General features: G+C 47.0%; 2 protein-coding genes across 11 annotated transcripts in view; both read left to right on the top strand.

Annotated features, from left to right (window-relative positions):
• The window catches only part of UBXN2A (UBX domain protein 2A), a 48609-nt gene extending 48003 nt beyond the window's left edge, over positions 1-606 (top strand). Inside the window, exon 7 of the mRNA XM_060116808.1 lies at positions 62-606. Within this exon, the coding sequence (XP_059972791.1) occupies positions 62-107 (46 nt within the window). The 3' untranslated portion in view covers positions 108-606. The remainder of the gene's footprint in view (positions 1-61) is intronic.
• Positions 607-762: 156 nt separating this feature from the next.
• MFSD2B (MFSD2 lysolipid transporter B, sphingolipid) lies at positions 763-15355 on the top strand. 10 transcript variants are annotated; one of them, XR_009534201.1, is made up of 14 exons: positions 763-1937; positions 5748-5873; positions 7042-7166; positions 7704-7827; positions 8143-8221; positions 8311-8441; positions 10293-10383; positions 10500-10621; positions 11050-11133; positions 11444-11524; positions 11735-11844; positions 12202-12308; positions 13693-14166; positions 14322-15355. XR_009534201.1 is itself a non-coding variant. In XM_060116797.1 (14 exons), the coding sequence occupies exons 1-14, from the start codon at positions 1650-1652 to the stop codon at positions 13715-13717; spliced, it is 1701 nt and encodes a 566-aa protein (XP_059972780.1). In that variant the 5' UTR covers positions 763-1649; the 3' UTR covers positions 13718-13817. The 10 variants fall into 10 exon arrangements, 9 of the variants coding, with proteins under 9 accessions (XP_059972780.1, XP_059972779.1, XP_059972785.1 ...); XM_060116797.1 differs by lacking the exon at positions 14322-15355 and adding an exon at positions 12713-12883 and having other exon boundaries at positions 12202-12345; positions 13693-13817; XM_060116796.1 differs by having other exon boundaries at positions 13693-15355.
• The last annotated feature ends 9582 nt before the right edge of the window (positions 15356-24937 follow it).

The raw sequence follows: 24937 nt of genomic DNA on the forward strand, positions 1-24937 counted from the left end.
CTGTAATAGGAAATCCAAAATAATGACTTACAGAATACATTTTATTTTATTTCCCATGCAGAAGTCCGGAGGGAAGCAGTTCAGAGCTGCTAGATCAAAAGTCATGACTCCAGTATTGTTAATCTGCGGATCTCAGCACCAGTTAACTTGAGGTCTTCAGATAGCCTGTTGGCACCAGCCATCACATTTGCATTTCATCATTTCATCCAGTAGAAGCATATCCATTCCCTTTTTTAAAAAAGCTATTGAGATGTAATTCACATACCTTACAATTCACCCATTTAAAGTGTACAACTCAGTGTTTTTTTAGTATATTCACAGGATTGTGCAGCCATCACAATCTGATTTTAGAACATTTTTATCTCTAAAAGAAACCCCATTAATAGTCTTTCTCCACCCTCAGTTCTAGACAGCCACAAGTCTACATTCTTCCTATAGGTTTATTTATTTGGACATTTTCATGTAAATGGCATCAACAATATGTGGTCTTTTGTGACTGGCTTTTTTCACAACATAATGTTTTTAAGGTTCATCCATGTCGTTTTTATTGCTGAATAATAGTCCATTGTATGAATATTCCTAAGCTAAATAGCCATTAGCTGATGGACATTTGGGTTGTTTCCACTTTTTAGCTATTAAAAATAGTGCTGCTATGAACACTTGTGTTCAGGTTGTTGCGTGATCATGTTTTCATCTCTGTTGCCTCCTCAGGAGTGGAATAAATGCTGGGTCATATAATTTCATACTTAACTTTTGAAGAACTGCCAAACTTCTCCAAAGCACCGGCACAGTTTACATGCCCACTAGCAATGTATGATTTTCCACATTCTCCCCAGCGCTTGTTACTGTCTTTTTATATAATTATAGCCCTCCTAGTGGAGTGGTATCTTGTAGTTTTGCATTTCCCTAATGACATGAGTATCTTTTCCTGTGCTTATTGCCCATTTGTCTATCTTGGAGAAATATCTATTCGGATCCTTCACCGAATTTTTAATTGGGCTATCTTCTTACTGTTTAGTTTTGAGTTCTTTATATATTCCAGAACAAATCCTTATGATTTGCAAACATTCCTCGCATTCTGTGGGTTGTCTTTTCACTGGTTGCATAGGTTACAACACAAAGTTTTTCATTTAGATGTAGTCCAACTTATGCTTGTGGCGTCCTATCTAAGAAACATTTGTCTAACCCAAGATTATGAAGATATGCTCCTGCTTTCTGCTAAGAGTTTTATAGTTTTAGCCTTTACACGTAGGTCTGTGATGGGTTTTCAGTTAATTTTGTATGTGATGTGACCCCTTCCCTTTCTTTTAAGGACCTTTCTGGGAAATTGCCTACACCACTCAGCTTTTATTCACTGGCCAGGACTTAGTTACATGGCCATACCCATTGTCTGTATGAGGTTGGAGAATGTGTATTTCGGGCATCCTGTATCAATTTTTAAAAGAGTGTTGTAAGCCTCCTCAGCCACAATCTTAGTCTGAGCAGGTCAATTCTATTGCTTCGTTTTTCTAATGAATTTGTTTGTCGGCTTTCACGAGGATTTAGCAGGCGAGTTTAGCGCGAACGGCCGCTGGCTCTCACTCCCTCCCTCGGAGACCTACCCCAAGGAAAACGGTCCCGAGTGACTTGGCCAGCCTTTCCCCCGGCAAATGTGGGCTCCGGCGTTTTTCACTTTGGGAAACCGAACCCGCGCACTTCGCGGCTTCCCCGTTTTCCCGCGCGTTGCCCCCGGCCCGGGGCGCGCCCGCCGCCCCGCCCCTCTTCGCGCCGCGCCCTCTCGGCCCGGGAGCCGCCCTCCCCGCGGGGGCGGCCGGCCGGGCGATAACACCGAGAGCGTGCAGCCGTGCGCCATGGCAGTGTCCCCCGAAGGGATCCCGGCCCCGCCAGTCGACACGCCGCCACCCCCGCCGGAAGCGCACACCTTGGAGCCCGGTTCGGTGAGCGCAAAGCGAGGGGCGCGAGGGGCTTGGAGGCTGAGCCGGGCGCAGAGCGGGCGCTGGGCCGGACGGGCCCCGGGGACCTTCCGGGCGTCTGGGCGTAAGCCTTCAGCCAGCCCCGGCAAGCCTCCAGGTTGTTGAACTGCCCCTGGTGGGGTTTGACAGTTGAGAGCCGAGAGGCCTGAGGGGGTTTGGGAGCCCCAAAGAGAACAGGATGGGAAACCGAGTCCTAGGCAAGCGAAGTAAGCTGCTGATTCCTCCACCTAGTGAGGCCAGGGCCAGTCTAGGGCTCTTGTCCACCGCACTCCAGGTCTTCCCCAGGCCCCCTGCACCCTGGGCAGGCAGGACGCTGAGTGGTGCGTGAGGAGGCTGCCTCCCTTCCCCAGTCTCTGGGCAGGTGCTGCGGGCAGCCACAGCGACCCTCTCAAACCTGGCTTCCTCCAGGCGCCGGGCTCTCCTTGAGGAGACTGCCTCTAGAGATGTCCTTCCTGGCAACCGGGCTCCCAAGTGAGGGTAGCGGGCAGGCGGGAACTTAGGGGCGCCCTCAGCCCCTCGCATCCCCCCTCCCCCATCCCCTGGATGGGGCTGGGGTGCATGTCATTCAGGGTGGCTGTGTTGGAGAGGAGTTAGGACGTCTCAACTTTCCCGCCGAGTGCAAAAATCCACTGCCCGCCCTGTGCTCAACGCGTTCATTCTGTCTGTGGCTTCAATTCCCTATGCTGACTCAGTGCTTCCTCTCCCGGCACCTCGGAGCAAAAGATTGTGGCCTCCAAGAAAGCAAGCAAGATTAAGAGGCCCTCTGGGGACTCTCACTTCCCAGGGAAATTTAGAAATTCAGGGTGAGATGAATGGCTAGAGGGGAAACATGGTCCATGAAATGCTAGCATTTCATTCTCATACCAACTCTATGAGATGTATTATCCCCATTTCAAATGTGAGGAAATGAAGCTCAGCACACTGAGTACCTTGTCCTGGTCACACAGCTAGAAATGGCAGACAGAGTTTGCATTCAAATGTGTCGAATTTGTCTAAATCTGAAACTTGATCTCAGTTGACTGTGAAGGGCTTATGATTTAAGTAGGTAAAACTGTCTTCCTCAAGATTCCAAGATTGTATCATATACCTAGTTTCAGCTGGAATGTCTGTTTCAAGTGCCTTCTATGTATCAGAAACTTGATAGGTATGTTTAGTGGGAAACCAGGGTCCCATTATGGAGGGGGCAGGGTGGGGGGAGAGTTATCATGTTGGATTCTGCCTGTTGTTAAGCTTTCTGGAAGTTGAAATAGTGTTCACAAAAATATCAGAAAAGAAGCCCACATCCTGCCTCATGTGTGGGTAGGCAGAGTGCAGAGGACTGGATAAACCCTTATCTGGGAAGACCTTCCTTTCATGTGGGGTGTCTGGCAAGATACAAAAATGGGTGAAACCACGGGCCTCTCCACTTCCCCTCCCATCCCCGGGCAAACGATGAAAGAGAAGGATTCCCAGCGTCTTTGGAAGAAATAGCACTTTCCACAGTGTCTTCATGGCATTTATTCTTTTAACAAATATATATATTGTCTATATGCCCAGCATTGTTCTAGGTACTGGGGACATGGTGGTGAATCAAAGTTATATAGCTCATGCTCTCAGAGAGTTTATATGCTGGTGGGGAGAGGCAGGAAATGAATAAGAATATATCCTGTAGTTAGTACAACTGAGAGAGAGATTTGGGTGGTCAGGGAAGGCCTCTCTAAAGAGATGACATTTAGGCTTCAGCCTGAATGGCAAGGAGTCAGCTCTTGCAAAGACCGGGAGGAAGAGCCTTCCAGACAGAAGGGACAGGAAGTGCAAAGGCCCTGAGGCAGCAACAGAAAAGGTCATTTTGAGTAACAAGAAGGAGGAGGCTACCATGGCAGAGGAGAGCTATCTGAAGTGAGGTGGGAAAGGGAGTCGGGGCTGATTGGGTGGGCTCCTGTAGGCAATATGGGAAGGACTTGGAGTTTTATTCAAACTGTAATGGCAAGCTGTTAGAGGGTTTTAAGCCGAGATGAGACACAATCTGATTTATGTTATGAAAAGATCAGTTGGGCTGCTGGATGGAGAGTGGATAGTAGGGAACGAGAGTAGAAGCAGAGAAGCCACTTAGGAGGCTGTCACTGATAGATTAGGGGAATTGGGAAAGAGGAATCAGGGATGACTCCTAGGTTTGTGGTCTGAGCTGCTGAGTGGACATTGGGGCTATTTAATGCCATGGGGACAGGACGACAGGGTTAAGAGGTTAAGACAATGGGATGGAAATCAGGAGCTGTGTTTTGACCATGCTAAGCTGAAATGCCTGTTTGGCAACCATGTGGGGCTGTGAGTAGACAGTTTAGTTTGAGTCTGGAGTTCACTGGGTAGCTTAGGGATATATATATAGGGATATACACACACACACACATATTATTTGGGGTCATAAGCGTTACTTCATTTTAGTGGTGGGTTGGTAAAGAGTCTCTCCAGAAAAGAAAAACTCTGATTTTTGCTGTTTACTGATTTCTGTGGTGTAAATACTCTCACCATGGCCAATTTCAGGCTGCCAGTAATCACTGGCTTGCAAAAGTCCCGAATATTTAACAAGCAGCTCCCGGAGCCATTGCCTCATTTGCTCATCAAAACATCCGGCACATATATACAATGGAATATTACTCAGCCATAAAAAGAAATGAAATTGAGTTACTTGTAGTGAGGTGGATGGACCTAGAGTCTGTCATACAGAGTGAAGTAAGTCAGAAAGAGAAAGACAAATACCATATGCTAACACATATATATGGAATCTAAGGGAAAAAAATGTCATGAAGGGCTTCCCTGGTGGCGCAGTGGTTGAGAGTCCGCCTGCCGATGCAGGGGACGCGGGTTCGTGCCCCGGTCTGGGAAGATCCCACGTGCCGCGGAGCGGCTGGGCCCGTGAGCCATGGCCGCTGAGCCTGCGCGTCCGGAGCCTGTGCTCCGCAGCGGGAGAGGCCACAGCAGTGAGAGGCCCGCGTAACGCAAAAAAAAAAAAAAAAAAAAAAAAAAAAAATGTCATGAAGAACCTAGGGGTAAGAAAGGAATAAAGACGCAGACCTACTAGAGAATGGACTTGAGGATATGGGGAGGGGGAAGGGTAAGCTGTGACGAAGTGAGAGAGTGGCATGGATATATAGACTACCAAACGTAAAGTAGATAGCTAGTGGGAAGCAGCCACATAGCACAGGGAGATGAGCTCGGTGCTTTGTGACCACCTAGAGGGGAGGGATAGGGAGGGTGGGAGGGAGGGAGACGCAAGAGGGAAGAGATATGGGGATATATGTATATGTATAGCTGATTCACTTTGTTATAAAGCAGAAACTAACACACCATTGTAAAGCAATTATACTCGAATAAAGATGTAAAAATAAAATCCCTTGAAGTTGGCAGGAATATCCATTTGACAGATGAGGCTTAGAGAGATAAAGTGATTTATTCAAAGTCCACACAGGAAGCTGGTGGCAAAGTTAGGGGCCTCCCGACCCCCAGTTCACTCTGGTTTGCTGACCTGGAGAATAAAGCAGACTGCAGCAGGAAGCACTGTGGGAAAATATAAGGAAGAACTTCCCCCTGGAAATGCTTAGAGGTCATGGTTTAGGATTTTTTTTTTTTTTCCTTTTTCTGTCTCACTTCCTTTTAAGATGATTTGGGACAAATTAGGACTGAGAGGTTGCTGGAAAAGCCTTCAAGACGTAGGGACCTCAGGATGCTTTTGGAAGTCAGGGGGCTGGAGGGAGCTGTTGGGTGTCTGTGGGGGCTTAGCTCCTGTGTCTCCCCCAGGACAGCGGAGCTGGTCGCCTCTCATTCTGTACGAAGGTGTGCTACGGCATTGGAGGGGTCCCCAACCAGGTGGCCTCCAGCGCCATAGCCTTTTACCTGCAACTTTTCCTGCTCGATGTGGCACAGGTGAGTGTGGGCAGCAGCCTCGGGGGCCCCCTGCTTCCATCTGCCTTGGTGTCTGGTCCTTTCACCCCACCTTTACTTCCACCCCCATCATGCTTGGTAGATGGTACTTCTGACCCGAGCCTGAGAAAAAAACAAATGCTATTGAGGGCAACCTCCTCAAGGATGTTTACTGCAGGCTGTTTGTAGTGGAAAAGTGGGAAGCAACATGAATGCCCCAAAATATAGAAGTAGTTGGAAAATAAGTTGGGTTTTATCCACATAATGGGCTACTGTGTAGTCACTCAAAAGAATGAGTTAGATCTATACCAGTTGACTCAGAAGGATTTCCATGATGCACTGTCAAGTGAGAAAAGTTAGTTTTAGAGAAGGGTATATAAAATGATCCTATTTTAGCAAAACAAAAACATGCCCCATATATGTGGGTGCATGGGTATATGGATGTATATATGTCTGTACATGATTAAAGGATGAGCATGGGGAAAGTAAATTCCGGAAGGATATCTGCCAGAGTGTTAATGTTGGCTATAGGAGGGAATGGTGGAGGATAGAGGGTAAACAAAAAAGGACTTTTTAATAAGGTATCCATGATTTATTTATCTTTCTGTGATTTTTTAAAATGACGCTGATACGATCCCATTTGTGTAAAATTATAAATTGCAGATGCACATAAGGAAACGCAGGCCAGGATGGTCAAAACACTCCTGGCAGTTGTCTCAGGATGGTGGGATTTCAGATGAGCTTTGCTCAATATTTTTCTGTACTGTTTGAATGTGTTTATAATTAGAGTGTATCATTTATGTAATCAGAAAAATCAATAAAACGTTTTCACTGTGAAACACAAGGTCTGCCTTTGACTGTCAGCTTCAGTGCACGCTTCTTGCACTGAGCCCTTCAGGGGAGGATCTCTCAAGTCTTCTCCGAAAGTGACCGGGCATAAGTATAACAGGAATGTGCTAGGGAACAGCTATCACTCCCTCCCCCTTCTCTACTGGTGCACATATGCCCTCGGAGCTCTCTGGATTCCCGTCTTGGGGAAGAGACCAAAAAACCTTTGCGCTGTGGCTCTGGCCCGTCAGTTTCCCAGATCTTCTTCCTGATGGGCGGGCAGGCCTAGACACCCTCTCTGACTCTGCCAGGCCTTCGCTATCCCCTCCCTTGTCCCTTTCAGATCCCTGCTGCCCAGGTGTCACTTGTCCTGTTTGGAGGCAAGGTGTCTGGGGCAGCTGCCGACCCTTTGGCTGGGTTCTTCATCAACAGAAGCAGGAGGACAGGGTCTGGACGACTCATGCCCTGGTGAGCAGCCCCATGGTTCTCAGGATCCTGGCACCCACCCCTGGCTTGAGGTCACTGTGTTTGTCACATCTGCTGCTTAGTGGATGGTTAGAGGACAAGTCTGAACAGTAGGTGACAGGAGTGGATTGGGTCTGACTGAGTCATGCAGGTGTCCATAGACCTCTCCCTCACCTGGTGGCACGGAGCTGGACAAACCCTCCAAGAGTCGCAGGCCTGGCCCTGGGGGTCTAGGAGTGCAGCCAGGCTGAGCTGGGTGTCTTGGAAGGTCTCACAGAGAAGATGTGACTTGCCTGTGGCCCCAGGAACAGGGAATGGCACCACCCAGCCACTAAGTGCCCCAGCCCCTACTCCTGGCTACCTCCTCACCCTCGGCCACCTCGCGCCCTCCATGGCTCCCACCTACCCTGAGAGCCCCAGCCCAGGGCTTCTCCAGGGGCCGAGAACTTGAACCCAGAGGGGTGAGGTTGCTCCAGGCCCACCCTTTGCATCTTCTGTCCTGATGCCGCGGGGCGCTCCACCTGGGCTGTGCTTCCACAGGGTGCTAGGCTGCACGCCGTTCATTGCCTTGGCCTCCTTCTTCCTGTGGTTCCTGCCCCCCTTCACCAGCCTGCGCGGCCTCTGGTACACAGCCCTCTACTGCCTGTTCCAGGCCCTGGCCACGGTAAGTTGGTGGCCCCCTTCCTCGGCCTGGACTCCTGGAACCCCAGTGCTGGCTGGAGGCCCCTCTGAAGTGTGTGTGTGCTGGGGATAGGGGTCCAGGTCCCCGCTGCCCACCCACTTACCAGGTGGCCAAAGACCATTAGTTTTTCTCGTGAGCTCCAGGCTGGGTGCCCCTCCTGTCCCTCAGCCCCTAACTCCTGGTTGAGGGGATCAGTGGGGACGTGCCAGCCTGGCGCAGGCCTGGCCTCAGGAAGCTGCTGGCCTGGGTTGGCAGTCTGGTGGCAGGCGCCATCCTAAACTCTGCCCGGTGCCTCAGTTCTTCCAGGTGCCCTACACGGCACTGACCATGCTCTTGACCCCCAGCCCCAGGGAGCGGGACTCGGCCACCGTGTACCGTGAGTGCAGGCAGGCGTGGGGTGCGTGGGGTGGGATGGATCTGCCCCTGGCCCCACGAGCTGTCACCTTGCTCCACGCTGTGTCCCAGGGATGACCTTGGAGATGGCAGGGACGCTGATGGGAGCCACTGTCCATGGACTCATCGTGTCTGGTGCCCACGGGTCCCACAGGTGCAAGGAGACTGCGCTCCCAGGACAAGTGGCCATCTCCCCCAACGCGGTGAGTGCCCAGGCTACCCAGACCCACTGGGATCCCTGCTTCAGGTAACTTGTTTCTTCCAGGGCCGCTTCTCCCCCAGGTCTCTTCATGGTGGTTTGGGGGCTCAGCTCTGCACACCATGCCCTCTCGTTCCTTCCCTGCTCCTGTAGCTGAGCCCATGCCCTCCGTCCTCCCTGCTAAATCTGCTTCTGCTGGGTGCCTTCTAAACATGGAGTCAGACAACAGATCAGCAGGCCATCTGGAGGGGAGGAGGCGGACCCCAGAGAAGGGATGGGGTGGGGAAGGGCCACAGGCAGGGACAGGGGAGAGAGACAGCAGAACGGTTTGGTGTCCTGGCAGAGCCCTGGGCGAAACCTGACCTATGACCAGTCCTACCCGTCCCTGAACGGGTGACTGCCAACGCCAACCCCACCCCCAGTGTGAAAGGGCTAGTACCCCTTCGTGTCTCCTCAAAGCAGGTCCCTTTTCAGCAATTAGGGGACGTGCCTCTATTTATCCATCAAGTTCATCTTCTATCCACCCCCCAGCCCTTTCTCCTTAAGCAAATGACATCACTCACCTCCACCGACATTTGGGAATTAATGGTATGAGAATAATACCACCAACACCCATGGTTCACCACCCGTAAGAAAACATTACAATGAAGTCCTTGTGTACCCCCCATCCCCAGACCCATCTGTAGCCCAGCTACCGAATGTGCCTGAGCACAGTGCACAGTGGAGCTGTAGAGCCCCAGAGAGAGCGGGGAAGTCAGTCTCCCCTTCCCGTGGCCAACGGCCCCGGTCTAGGGAGTTCCTGAGTCAGGGTAGGGGAGAGACTCCACCCAGTTGCCCTCAAACCCCATCATGGTGCTATGAGCCTGGGATCAGAGGGATTGCGACCTGCAGATTCACCCTCCCCTCTTCCATGCCTAGGCCCCACTGAGGCCTCTACAAGTGCCCTCTCCAAAGCTACTGGGTCACTGTCTGGGTGAGGGCGGAACAGAGGGTGGCAGTGGCCTTGGGTTGGAGAGCAGGAGCTGGGCAGGGCCTGGGATGCCAAGAAGTAGGGAGCAGGAGGCTGAGAACCCCTCCCGAGAGGCGGAGCCTCGTGTGAGCCAAGGCGAGAAACATTCAGGTGCCTCTTGGTAGTTCCAGCTCTGTTGTTCCATCGACTTCACTTACGAAACACAAATTCATAGATAAAATCATCACGAATTTCAAGACAGCAGAGCATTAACTCGCAAGTGCAGTGCCTTCTGAATGTGGGACCCTGTGCAACTGTGCTGGATCCACACTGGTGAAGCCCTGCCCATCTCCCTCTTTCTTCCCCCACCAAAGGCAACCCCTGTCCTGAATTGGGTGGCTGTTACTCCCATGCATGCCTTGAATGTATTTTATTACATATGTGTCTTCCTCTGCATGCTACGTAGCACCGTTCTGGTTTTGACATTTATCTGCGTCATCATGCATCACACTGTCTGCTCCTGGATCTGTCTCCCCACCCACTCCAAGCCCCTTATTGTGGATGCACAGGATCACTTATTCATCACCGTAACCACAGGGTCTAGCACGCAGAAATCAGCCCCAATGAACGTTTGCTTAAAAAAAAGAGAGAGAGAGGCGAACGGGGCTTAGACCCACAGTGGCATGGATGCCCGCAGGAGGCAGAGGGTCAGCAGAAGGACCACTCTGGGCCCTTAGATCTCCCTCTCCTGCTGGGCTGGTTGGGAGGAGGGGCACCCCGCATCCTTGGGCTTGGGCTGAGGGTCCCTCTGCTCCCACTGGGAGGTACTCCTGCCCGGCCCCTGGGTATCCCCACCTCCGTGGGTTGGAGACATCACCCCCACTGAGGTCCTGTCCTGTCCCACAGACTCGTCTCTACTCCATTGCAGCCACTGTGGTTGCTGTGACGTACCCCGTGTGCAGTAGTTTGCTCTGCCTGGGGGTGAAGGAGCGACCGGGTAGGTGCGGGGTACAGGCAGGGTGTGGGAAGCAGAAGCTGCGGCCGGGCTCCTCTTGGGCGTGGGTTTGGGTTTTGAACTCCACCAAGCCAAGATGTCCCCTTCCTGTGTTGCAGATGCCTCTGCCCGAGCCTCCGGCCAGGGCCTGAGCTTCCTGGCTGGGCTGCGGCTCACAGTCCGGCACCCGCCCTACCTGAAGCTGGTCATCTCCTTCCTGTTCATCTCGGCAGCCGTTCAGGTACCTCTGGCCAGGCTGATCCCCACTGGCTTGGCTCTGGCCATACTGACCCTGCGTAGGTTCGGGTGTCTCTCGTCCCCACGGCACCAGAGAGAAACCAGTGGCTGGCAAGCGCCTGGCGAGGCTGGTGCTGGGAGGAGAGAAAGCTGCCTAGAGCTTGTGGGGCTGGGGAGGGTCAGGGCCCAGACACCAGGAAGCTGACGCTGTCTGGGTGGTTCTCAGCTGTGCCGGGGAGGGGGACTAGGAATGGCATTTATACCTGTGGCAGGGATAAGCGTCCTTCGTTGGGGAGGGGACTGCGTGATGGCGGTAGGAACCGGACGCTTGAGGTCCCAAAGGGGAGGCCAGACTTGAGACCCTAGCCTTGGCCTTGACTTCCACGTTTCTGCCATTTCCCATACACGCCCACTTCCTGGCGACCTCCTCAGGTGGAGCAGTGCTACCTGGTCCTGTTCTGTGCACACGCCTCCCGGCTACATGACCATGTGCAGAGCCTGGTGATAACCATCCTGGTGAGGGGACCTGGGGCGGTAGAGGCAAGGGCGCTCGGGGGCCTGAGTTGGGGATGTGTGACCCTTGCCATGACACACGTGGCCGGACTTCCGGTGGTCAGTGCTCTGGACTCTGCTGTGGTCTTGGTCACCTGCATTTCAGCCGAGGGTGGAATTGGGGCCAGGGTCATAAAGTTCACAGGCACTGTTTCCAGCCAGGGGGCAAGGTCAACGTCGAGGGTCCCTCCTAAAAGTCAGGGCTTTGAGGGCCTGGCACAGGCACAGGTGCAGGCGGCGTGTCCTGGGCTGTGATGGTTCTGTCCGCTCACAGGTCTCGGCAGTGCTGAGCACCCCGATGTGGGAGTGGGTTCTGCAGCGATTTGGGAAGAGGATGTCGGCTTTCGGGATCTTTGTGAGTGAGGCAGGAAGCAAGGCCTGCAGGGAAATTGGGGGGGTGGGTAGTGACCTTGGAGCCTGAGCCTCCTGGGGGCCAGCAGTGCTCAGTGCCTAGCAGGGGACCAGGCGCAGGGGGTCATCAGTAGAGCGATGAGTGTGTGCATCAAAGAGCCGTTGAGGGGGGTGGTGCAGGTGGAGGGAGCAGCTAGTGTGTCTGTCTCCCTAGGGGATGGTGCCATTTGCAATCCTGCTGGCTGCTGTGCCCACAGCACCCGTGGCATACGTCGTGGCCTTTGTATCTGGAGTGAGCATTGCCGTGTCCTTGCTGCTACCCTGGTAGGCTGGGTGAAGGGAAATGGGAGTGGGAGCCTCACGTCCTTCCTACTGGGTATCCTTCCTTCACATCAACCTGCTGTCCCAGGCCTTGTGCACAGGCTGCGCTGGGGAGGGGCCCTCCCCGCCTTGCGGGAGATGGAGGCTGCCAGCGCCATCTGTGGAGCCCTCCCGAAAGAGCGCCAGGCGGCAGGCATGGTGGACAGCTGTGTGTTGGGGAAATATTGCCTGACTCTGTGGGCCGGTCCTGGGCAGCGGGGACCCAGGGGTGAATCTGACTCACTCTCTGTCCCCAGAGAGCTCCTGGGCTGGTGGCTGTCGAGAGGATAAAAGGGATAATTCTGCACCCCCCTCCCCCAGGTCCATGCTTCCAGATGTGGTGGATGAATTCCAGCTGCAGCACCAGCACGGCCCTGGGCTGGAGACCATCTTCTATTCATCCTATGTCTTCTTCACCAAGCTTTCAGGTGCAGGCGCCCTGGGCATCTCCACTCTCAGCCTGGAGTGAGTCACAGAGCTGGGCTGTACCAGAGGCACAAAAGACTAGCAGCGTGGGAAGCAGAGGGCAGAGTCCCCCACCTTAGCCAGCCAGGGGTCACCCGTGGGTCCGGACGGTGCTTTCTCTGTGCACATGACTAGGAGGGGCCCTTCTTGGTGGCTGTACCCCTTCTGAAGCCTCTGCTTCCCACATTCTCAGCTTTCTCTGAACTCCTCCCTGGTGTCTTCGTTCCATCACACTCCATCAACCATAGTTAGGCTGATGTGGCCAGGAAACTATCCAAGTTTCAGGATAGCATTGGGTTGGGCATTTGGGACCCCTCTGTCAGGAAGCCAGGCTCTGAGCTGGATGCATGGGATGGTGTTTCCCCAGCTTTGCGGGGTATAAGCCAGGAGCCTGCAAGCAGGCGGAACAGGTAGTGGTGACCCTCAAAGTCCTCATCGGTGCCATGCCCACCTGCATGATCCTCATCGGTCTGTGCATCCTCCTGGTCGGCCCCACTCCAAAGGTGCCACGTCGGAACAGCTCCCGCTCCCTTGGGAGGTAGGCACCTCTCGCACACGGGTATACACAGGAGGGCTGCCAACGCCCGGGAGGCATGCAGATGTGCACGGCTCTCATTTGGTCACCTCCACCTGATGTCCCACAAGCATGGCAGTCAGTCTAAATGGGCCCCAAACCGAATTTATCTTCTTCCCCAATCGCTGCTCCTGCTGTGCCCCGGTCCCGGTGGATGGCACCACCCTCCAGCCTGGGAGCCGTCTCCCACTCTCCCCGCCGCAGGCTGCACCGAGCAGCTCTCTCTGACCTTGTTCTTCCCCCTGCGAACCACCACCGATCCCACTGCCCGAGGGTGATCTGCTCACTGTCTGGCTTTCGCAGTGGACTGGGGGGACCTTGAAAGCTGGGTCTGTTTTCTTCATGTTTGCGTCCCAAGAGCTCAGCCCAGAGCCTGAGGCCAAGCAGGCGCTGCAGCATCAACACGTCTGGTCCAGCAGACGTTCACGAGCCTTGTCCACGTTTTTGCCGACGCTCATGTGTTTACAAACACGAGTCCATGTAGATACAGAGGACCACGCACGATAGGCAGGAAGTGGCTTCGTCATGGGTCCCTCACTGCTTGCTGTGGAAAGCCTGGGACTCCAGCCCATCTTACTGAGCTCATGCACTACACTCGGGGAATAACAGGTGGATGGGGAACTGCTTGGTGGGACTCGGAAGAACAGGGTTTTAGCTTCATTCACGGGGTTTAGAAGGGGAGGAGCTGCTAGAGAGACAAGGAGCAGCCACTGACACTTCCACGGGGCCCCACCCACGTCCTCCTTCCCTTTGGCTTCTTCCCTTTCCGACAGGAGGACCAGCTACAGCCTCGCTTGAACTTGAGACCCGTGTGAGCTGGAGTGGCAGGAGCAGCGTCTTCTGGACTCCCAAGTCCCCCTTTCTTCTCAGCCCTTCGGCACCCCTGCTTCACAGTTTACACACGACCTGTCTTTTCCCCTGGGATATGGCGTCTTCGGTGACTCTCCTGAAGGGAGTGGCCTGGGCTCCAGGACCCCCACCTGTCATGTCTTGCCTGTTGACTGCAGGACATCTCAGATAGGCCTGTGCCCCTGACTACCCAGCTCCAGGCAACCTGTGACCTGGAAAGCATACCAGTAGCAACTATTCCTGGAAAAAGGAAGCCCCTACCAGCCTGGTCTGCAGACTTCCTGTGGGAGCACCAGGCCCACCAACCTGCTTGGATGGCAAAGCTACCTGACAGGACAGACACACAGAACTCGTTTCCCCTGATGTTCCACTGGATGTCTGAGAGAGGCTGACAGCACGTGAGTGGGCAGAGTGGGGACAGACGGACATGCTGGGCTGTCCAATTAGGAGAGAGACAGATGCAGCGAGGCCAGAAGACCCCAGAGGGAGCGAATGGGGCCAGTGGTGGGGATACACTGAGCAGGGCATGAGGTGTTTCTTTCCCTTTGTACAGCTAAGTGGATGACACTGTTTCTAGAAGCGGACACTGACTGATATTGAGCCACCGAAGATCCATCATTTTTATGAACAAAAGTTACTTTCGTGGAAATATTTTTCTGAAAGTTTATCTTTTTGTTTTTCTGGCTGTGCCTCACCACATGCGGGATCTTAGTTCCCTGACCGGGGATGGAACCCGTGCCCCCTGCAGTGGAAGTGCGGAGTCTTAACCACTGGGCGGCCAGGGAAGTCCCCTGAAAGTTTATCTTATAAAAGCACAGGAACCACCGTTTTCTAGAGGCCATGTCTTTGGGGAAGAAAGACCCACTGAGATTTATTGTTTCAGAAACAAATTAAAGGGTTTATCTTCTATTGAGTCTGTAAAATTTGCCTGTGGCCAGCCTTCTCATCCCACCTCCTGGGAAAGCCCTGTCCGGAGGAGGGAAGGGGAGGGTGCCTGATGTCACTGAAACTGGCTGTGGCCCATCAGCCACAGTTAAGGTGGTTAAGAATCCGCCTGCCAATGCAGGGGACATGGGTTCGAGCCCTGGTCCGGGAAGATCCCACATGCCGTGGAGCAACTAAACCCTTGCGCCACGACTACTCAGCCTGCGCTCTAGAGGCCTTGAGCTACAACTGCTGAGCCCGCGTGCCACAACTACTGAAGGCCACGTGCTTGAGCCCGTGCTCCCCAACAAGAGAAGCTACCGCAGTGAGAAGCCCACGCACCGCAACAAAGAGTAGCCCCCACTCTCCTCAACTAGAGAAAGCCTGCGGGCAGCAATGATGACCCAACACAGCCCAAAATAATTAATTTAAAATAAATAAATAAATAAATAAATATCCCTCTATTTACAAAGACTGCTTTCCCTTTTTTGACGGAGTTCAGAAACTGCTGACTTGCACCATCAGAATAACTTCTGAAATCATCATTGACTGTGAATCCATTTTTCCATAATTTTATACTTATATCTGCCTGCAAAGCAGTAAGAAACAAGATGCATCATGTTAATAAATGAAGTATACTAATAAACTAAAAGCCCCTTGAAACTTTCTTCTATCAGTGTATATTTTCTGTACAATCTTTTCTTTAAAATAGAGATATAACTGACATATAACCTTGTATTAGTCTTAGGTATACAACATAATGGTTTGATATATATATCTATTGCAAGATGATTACAGAATAAGTGTACTTAACATCCACCACCACACACAGCTACAAATTTTTTAAATATACCATTCTTAACAGCAAGCTTCAAATGTAAAATATCAAAAATTATAATGTATACATAAAATATGGTTCATAATGAATAATATTTTTAAATAATTCATTAATAATTTTCTTTAAGAGAGGTCATTTGCAAAAATATTCTGTGCCCTGTCTAAAAGGACACTAAAGCTTTCTGGCCAGAACAGACTTCTCAACAGTTTAGAGAATGACTCTGAAATGACTTGAATATTAAGAATAATAAAGGGGGAAAAAAAAACTATGAGTAATTAATGGCTATTCCTTCAAATATAAACTATCAGTGTTACTGTTATCAATATTTCATCTCTCAACATCTTGATCATCTCCTAAGAACATTATTTATTCACTCATTGAATCGAAGAAGTCACTGTAGAAATACAGAAAGGTTCAGAAATACAGTAGGATGCAGGGATGCTTCAGGCTGAACACAGAAGGACTTATAAAAAACCATTTAAGAAAATAGACTATTAGAGGTCCTCCCTTGTCTCTAGCATTTATTCATTCAGCATATGTTTATTGAGTGCCTAATATGTAACAGACACTCCACTAAGATGTTAGGGAAAACAATCACAATAATGATAGCATATATTATTAACCTGCCTGCCTATCTGTCTATCTGTCTATGTACTTATCTGGGAGAGCACTTGTGTGTACACTTACATGTACCAAACACTGTTTAAAGTACTTTCCCTACATGTATTTATTTAATCCTCCTAAAATCCACACAAGGTGGGTATTATTATCCATTTTATAGATGGGAAATTAGAAACACAAAAGATTAATTAAATTGCCCAATATCACATGGTCAGTAAGGGTGGAGCTGGGGTTGGAATCCATACTCTTAACCACTATATTATATTACCTCTTTTTTTTACCTATAACCAAACTGCCAAGACTGTGCTCTCATGGTACTCACAGAAAAGAATGAGAACTAAAAAAATTGTACAAATGGGGCCTCCCTGGTGGCGCAGTGGTTAAGAGTCCGCCTGCCGATGCAGGGGATACGGGTTCGTGCCCCGGTCTGGGAGGATCCCATATGCCGCGGAGCGGCTGGGCCCGTGAGCCATGGCCGCTGGGCCTGCGCATCCGGAGCCTGTGCTCCGCAACGGGAGAGGCCACAACAGTGAGAGGCCCGCGTACCGCAAAAAGAAAAAAAAAAAAAAAATTGTACAAATGAACTTATTTACACAAAAGAAATAGAGTCACAGATGTAGGAAACAAACTTATGGTCACCAAGGGGGAAAGTGGCAGGGAGGGATAAATTGGGAGATTGGAATTAACACATATATAAAACAGACAACTAATAAGGACCTGCAGTATAGCACAGGGAATTCTACTCAATACTCTGTAATAACCTATAGAGGAAAAGAATCTAAAAAAGAGTGGATATATGTATATGGTTAACTGACTCACTTCGCTGTACAGCAGAAACTAATACAACATTGTAAATCAACTATACTCCAATAAAAATTAATTTAAAAAAAAGAAAAGAATGAGAACAAAACAAATAGGAAAAGAGTACATAAAGATACTGAGGGGGGGAATTCCCTAGCAGTCCAGTGGTTAGGACTGGTACTTTAACTGCTGAGGGCCCGGGGTTCAATCCCTGGTCAAGGAACTATCCCACAAGCTGCATGGGCCAAAAAAAAAAAAAAAAAAAGACACTGAGGAAAACAGAAGAAACTTAAAAACAAAAATGCAAAAACGATAATTAATACACTTATATAAGAGAGGATGTTTGAAAGGCAGTAGGAGGGAATATTCAGGGAGCAAAAGAGCTCTTAGAAACTTAAAATGGAAATTAAAAGGATTGAATATACGGTTGAAGAAATATTACAATTAAAATAGAACAAAACAACAAAGAGGTGGAAAACAGGAGAAATAATAAGAGACTCAGTCCAAGAGATCCATTATCTAAGTAAAAATATTCTAGAGAGACATGAAACAGAGGGGAGCAAAATATCGAGAAGCAACATGAGAAAATGTCCTAGAAGAGTAAAATGCAAGTTTCTGTATTGAATGAATGAAAAAGAATCTATACCAAGGCCCATCAGAACATGAGGAGATTAAAGAAAAGATTCTAATAGGTTGCAGGGAGCAAAAACATGCCACACACACAGGCTCAGATGCCAAAACAGCAATCTATCAATCATGTGTGAAGGCAGAATAAAGGCAAATTCCGGTGCGCAAGGTTTTAAGCCATCCATTTCCCACGCACTCTTTTTACACGCACTTTCTGCATAAAAGACCTCAAGACTGGCTTCATAAAAGTGGAAACATACAGGGTAGGGGTTGGGAGAGGCACAGAATTCAGTGCACCAGAAGTGAGAGGAGAGATAAATAAAGTGCTCAGGATCATAGATTCCAGGGCAGCAGCAGTGTAACTCCCCTAGAGGACATCGGAGAAAGAAGGGCTTCACCACAGTTGTCCTTCAGAAAAAAGTAAACTGGTAAAATTATCTAATACGTTCAAACATACTGGAAAAAGATACAGCCTTCTATCAGAGTTCAGGGATAAATTAATGACAGCCACAAAGAAAATAAAGGCAATATGGAAGGGAAAAAACTACTAATTCTAATGAAACTTTAAAAGGCAGTCAGGAAAAGAAATATCATCACACACTACATGACTCAGTGATGCTGGACAGTATTTACAAAGTCATAAAGATATAAACAATGATAATTGATTTAATCCCAAATTATGATATAATTATGTTAGTCAAATGAGAGGAGGTGGTTTGGAGATGAGGGGAAGGAAGAATAAGAGCTAAATTCTCATTTTCTATTTTTAAAAAGTCAATACATAATTTGAAAAAACTAAAAAATCAAGAACTATCATTTTTAGTATATTCTTAGAAATACAGTCTTTATACAAGAAGAAATAGTTAAGACTACCTCTGGGTAGTGATTACCTCTGGGAATTAGATATCATGGCCATGGAGGAACCGGACTGCTATTTTTCAACCTAAGCCCTTCAGACTTCAGTCTGAAGAACTAAAGAACTCTCTTCGAGCTCTCAGTGCAGGGGGTCCGGATTCGATCCCTGGTCAGGGAACTAGACCTCACATGCGTGTCGCAACTAAGAGTTTGCATGCCACAGCTAAGGAGCCCGCCTGCCGCAACTGAGACACAGTGCAACCAAATAAAATAAATAAAAAATATATTTAAAAAAAGTTTTAAGGCAAATTAGAGTAAAGGGATCTCTTTCATGTCTGACTTCGAAAAGCCAGCTAGATTCTCATAATTGCTGCTGCCTTCAGTCTGCTGTGATATGGCATTTTGATTGAAGTACATTAAAAAAAACAAAAATCAAGCCTCAAACAGATATGTAGTTGCAAAAAGCATTTTAATAGCTTTTCCAAGATACTACCTCAAAATGTAGTAAGTGGTAGTATCTCAAAAGTTAGTTGAGGGCTTCCCTGGTGGTGCAGTGGTTGAGAGTCCGCCTGCTGATGCAGGGGACACAGGTTCGTGCCCCAGTCTGGGAAGATCCCACATGCCGCAGAGCGGCTAGGCCCGTGAGCCATGGCTGCTGGGCCTGTGCGTCCGGAGCCTGTGCTCCGCAACGGGAGAGGCCACAACAGTGAGAGGCCTGCGTACCGCAAAAAAAAAAGTTAGTTAAAAATATCACATGATAACCCTTATGTAGAATCTAAAAAAATGATACAAGTGAATATATTTACAAAACAGAAACAGACTCATAGATATAGAAAACAAACTTATGGCTACTGAAGGGGAAAGGTGGGGTGAGGGATAAATTAGGAGTTTGGGATTAACAGATAAACACTACTACATATAAAATAGATAAACAACAAGGGCCTCCTGCATAGCACAGAGAACCTATATTCACTATCTTGTAATAACCTATAATGAAAAAGAATTTGAAAAATATATATAACACATATATTTTATATATATTATATATATCATATATATTTTTATATACATTATATATATTATATATATATATAAAAAAACTGAATCACTTTGCTGTACATCTGAAACTAACACAACTTTTTTCTTTTTTTGGCCATGCCGCGTGGCTTGTGGGATCTTAGCTCCCCAGCGAGGGACTGAACCTGTGCCCTCAGCAGGGAAAGCTCAGAGTCCTAACCACTGGACGGCCAGGGAATTTCTTAACACAACATTTTAAATCAACTGTACTTCAATTTAAAAAAAAAAAAAAAGTCGAGGGACCTCCCTGGTGGCACAGTGGCTAAGATTCTGCCTGCCAATGCAGGCGACACAGGTTCGATCCCTGCTCTGGGAAGATCTCACGTGCCGTGGAGCAACTAAGCCCGTGTGCCACAACTACGGAGCCTACGCTCTAGAGCCTGCAAGCCACAGCTACTGAGCCCACGTGCTACAACTACTGAAGCCTGCGCGCCTAGAGCCTGTGCTCCTCAACAAGAGAAGCCATCGCAGTGAGAAGCATGCACACTGCAACGAAGAGAAGCCCCCGCTCGCTGCAACTAGAGAAAGCCCACGTGCAAAAATGAAGACCCTACGCAGCCAAAAATAAATAAATAAAAAATAAATTTATTAAAAAAATAGTTGAGAATCTGAACATGGAATCTTAAACTTAAAGGTATATTTATTAATATGACAATAATCCTATCAGAAATATCTTTTAAGTTTTGGGAAGCTGTCAAGTGCATGATGGCAGGTTATCAAAATTCTTACTTTCACTTAAAAAAGTTGATAAAATCGTATCTTATCATTTGCAATAAATACTGTAAGTTGTTTCCCTTGAAGTGTCAGATTTACTTCATACATTTTGAGAAAATGTCTGCAGAATATCCAAGACTGAATAACTAGTTGTGTGTAAATCACTTTCATGTAAAAACAGTACACCATGAAAAAGCAGAGTGTTCAGCTTGTATCTCAGGCAATGGTACTTTTCCTTAAGATACTTCTGTATATTGCAGAAATGTTTTACATACACTTCATATTTTATCACATAGAATATTGTAAGATGTGTATTAAAGAGCTGGGAATTAATGAAATGTGTCAATTTTACTGCTTCATCAAGGAAATTTTTAATTGAAACGCGTGTTTTCCCTTCAAGTTCAAGGAAAGAATACAGTAGTCACTGGTCCAGAGCAGTGTCACTACCTCAATTCCTCCTAAGGTGCCAGTTTTGCCGACCATTGCTTTCGCAGCATCGGTGCAAACTCAACACAGTGAAAACAGTAAATAGTATCTTACTATTATTATGAAAACAGTTTTGACCTCTAAAGGGCCATATGTTGAGAAGCACTGGGAAAGAAAAAATTTATGGACACTTACCTGTTTCTTTTGTTCAGTGGGAGACAAACATTTGGCACCAACCTTCTGAGCTTCCTCAAAAAGGCTGTCAACAAAATATTCACAATTTGTTTGTTGATTATCACTAAGAGGTTGGTGGTCAGATCCTGTTTCACAAACCCTATACACACACACAAAAAAGAAAAATAAGCACTATTAACCATTAATTCTCTTAAAAATTTACACAAATTGTTTTCGTTAAAGGATCTAGAACTGACATGCTACCTCCACGCCTGCAGTTGAGACTCTCTTCTGAATTAACACAGGAGATATGTGGCCTCGGGAAGTCGTTAACACTTGTGGTCCAGAGCAGGGTTTTCTCAACTTCAGTCCATTGATATTTGGGGAAGGTTAATTCTTTGGTGGGCAGGCTGTCCTGTACACTGTGGGAAGTTTAGCAGCATCTGTGGCCGTTAACCACTAGACGCCAGTAGCATGGACAACCCCCAACCCCCCAGTGTTATAATAATAAAACACATCTTTAGACAATGCCAGATGGCCTCTGGGGGTGGGATGGGCAAAACTGCACCAGGTTGCAAACCACTGGTCCAGAGTAAAAAAACGTGTTCTTTGTAAAGCTCTCAAAATGGCTTTAAAGGGGGTTACTATGTACTTTTTGGTAACACAAAGCACTCTTGAAACTAAAGGTGGTAAGGTGTGAGGAACAGTCATAATCATAGTTTTGCTCCTTTGCACACTTCAGAATGAAATTTCCCACTCAAGACTTTCATCTGTAGTGGTTTAATACTCTACTGGGTTTTTTTTTCCTTTCTTTCTTTCTTTTTAAATTGAGGTACAACTGACATACATTATTTTAGCTTCAGATATACAACAGAACAATTCAGTGCTTGTATGTACTGCAAAATAATCACCACAATGTCTAGTTAATTGTTAACATCCATCACCATACATAGTTACAGAATTTTTTCCTTGTGATGAGAACTTTCAGGATTTACTCTCTTGGCAACTTTCAGATATGCAGTACAGTGTTATGAACTAAAGTCTCCATGATGACATTATATCCCATGACTTATTTATTTTATAACTGGAAGTTTGTACCTTTTGACCACCTTCCTCCATTTTGCCCGCCCCATCTACTGTTTTTGTATGTGTATGTGTGTTTATATTTTGTCATATAAGAAATATTACCTAAGATTTTGTTTGATAAAAGGATGGTTTCTGGTTGATCTTTTCTAAAGTCACATAGAAAATTCATAAATGTACTGAGAGATAATTTCTCAGATTTCTCAGATAATAATCAACACTTCTATAGTTCTTACACTGTGCCAGGATCTGCAAGGCAGAAATTTTTATCCACATTTTATAGATAAGGAAAATGAGTCACAAAGAGGTTAAGTTACATGTTAGAGATTACACAGCTAGTAAGTGGCAGAAACAGAATTCAAACCCTGTTAATCTGTCTTCCAAGTCTATGCTCCTAGCCATGATACATTATAAAGCCTCTCTTAATAGCTAATATTTACTAAGCATTTATTAATACATGTTAGGAACTTTTCTAAGCGCTTTACATGTGTTCACTCTTTCAATCTTCACAGTGACCTAAAAGGCACATATTGTTTTGTTTTGTTTTTAACATCTTTATTGGAGTATAATTGCTTTACAATGGTGTGTTAGTCTCTGCTTTATAACAGAGTGAATCGGTTATACATATACATATGTTCCCATATCTCTTCCCTCTTGCGTCTCCCTGCCTCCCACCCTCCCTAGCACATACTGTTTTTATCCTCATTTACTAGGTAAAGAAAAAGCTTAAGCAATTTGCCCAAGATCACAAAGCTATTGGTAGGCAGAGCTGGAAACTGAACTCAGGCTTCTAATGCCCCTACTCTTTTTCAATTTATTTATTTATTTATTATTCGTTTTTGGCTGCGTTGGGTCTTCATTCAGGGTCTTCATCCCTGAATTGTATACTTTAAATGGATGAGTTATATGGTATGTGAATTACGTCTTCACAAAACTGTTAGAAGTCCTAAGTTAATTTTACTCTTTAAACTCAGTCATTCAGGGCTTCCCTGGTGGCGCAGTGGTTAAGAATCTGCCTGCCCATGCAGAAGACACGGGTTCGAGCCCTGGTCTGGGAAGATCCCATATGCTGTGGAGCAACTAAGCCCGGGCGCCACAACTTCTGAGCCTGCACTCTAGAGCCTGTGAGCCACAACTACTGAAGCCCACACACGTAGAGCCCGTGCTCCGCAACAAGAGAAGCCACCACAATGAGAAGCCTGCGCACCGCACACACAATGAGTAGCCCCTGCTCACCGCAACTAGAGAAAGCCCACGGGCAGCAATGAAGACGCAACACAGCCAAAAATTAATAAATGAAAATTAAAAAAACAAATTAGTCATTCAACTGGGGCTTCTGTGGTGGTCCAGTGGTTAAGACTCCGTGCTTCCACTGCAGGGGGCACGGGTTGGATCCCTGGTTGGGGAAGTTCTGCAAGCCACAAGGTGTGGCAAAAATAAATAAGCAAGTAAGTAAATAAATAAATAAATAAATAAGCAAGCCATTCAACTTATTTCTGTGTAGAAAAGAGTTAACGTAGCAGGCCTAACTGTTGCTATCCTTTTTACTTTTCTCATGAGTATGGAATTTTAAAATGTGCCTAGTCCCCAGTATAAACCCTAGGCTCATTTCCAATGAACTTCCCTGGTAGACAACATCTCACACGTGCTATATAACTTATTACTGGAGGAATTAAGTGTGTGTCCTGGTGGCTGCACTGGGCAAGGACTCTTAGAGGCTTATGCCTGGTTTCCCCTGGACTTCACCCCCTTGCAAAGTATCTTTTCATTGCAATAAAGCTTAGTCATTAGTATGACTATAGGCTGAATCCTGTGAATCCTCTAAGCAAATCATCACATCTGGAGGCAGTCTTAGGGGCTCCTGACATAACCTCACAATTATATACTTAGTATCAGATATTTATATAAAACAGTAAGTACTCTAGTGAAAAAATAATAAATAGTATTTGTTCGGTATAGAAAGTGTTCACAAAGTATTTGTAAACACCTGTCTCCTTAAATGGACTATGAATGAAAGATATTTACCTTTTCAAGTATTTAAAACACAGAACATAATACAAAAATAAATATTCCACTTCAGAGAAGTGAGAATAAAGAATTCTGTATTAATAAGAACGACAGACTTTGCATCTACCATCTATTGGGTGCCTGCTATATGCTAATACGATGCTCGGTGCTTTAAATTGGTTATCTAATTCTTACAAAAACCTTTCAGGTAACTATGTACACCTCCTCCTTTTTAGATGAGATATTGAAGCTCAAAGAATCTACCTAAGTTGCTCAAATGCCAGAGCAGTAGTGTTAAGACAGAGATGGGATTCAAACCTAGGTTTATCTGATTCCAAAGCCATTATATTTCCACTATGACTTCAAGATGGTATAACACAAGAGGCTAATGAAGTAATAAATAGTTACTTTAATTTCCCTCTTAAATAACAGAAATAATATGTGGGCAGAGAGAAATTTAACACTTAAAAAAAATTAATCACAAAAAGACTTAAAACTTGACTAAAATCCATTTAATGCAGCTATGGAAAAAATAACTTTAAAGTACATTACTATTTGGTATTTAACAGATAATCATCATGAAAACTTAACTAAGTCAGTGAAACCTAAAAAGAGAGAAAGACAGTAACAAAGGCATTAATAACAAAGAAAATGCATAAATTAACTCACCATTCTTCCTTTATACTTTCAAGATTATCTACTTCTTTCATTCTCTTTTGCCTTACTGTAAAAGTAAAAAGAAAAATAAGGTAAAGTTCTTAATACAGTATTTTAAATAAATTCATTCCAACATATGCATTAAGATTCTTTACCATTAAGTTATTATGTACTCCTAAAGTAGCATTAAAGGGGTCTTCAGAACAAGTGACCTAACTCAAAGCTGTCACTTTCACTTAAAGTAAAGCAATAAAAAGTAAATTTTGGATTTGGATAATCTGACAAAAGAAAGATTTCATAAAAGTTATGATGAGGGGAATTCCCTGGCGGTCTAGTGGTTAGGACTCTGTGCTTTTACTACCAAG

The sequence above is a fragment of the Mesoplodon densirostris genome, chromosome 14, assembly GCF_025265405.1.
Source record: "Mesoplodon densirostris isolate mMesDen1 chromosome 14, mMesDen1 primary haplotype, whole genome shotgun sequence".
Taxonomy (NCBI): Eukaryota; Metazoa; Chordata; class Mammalia; order Artiodactyla; family Ziphiidae; genus Mesoplodon; species Mesoplodon densirostris.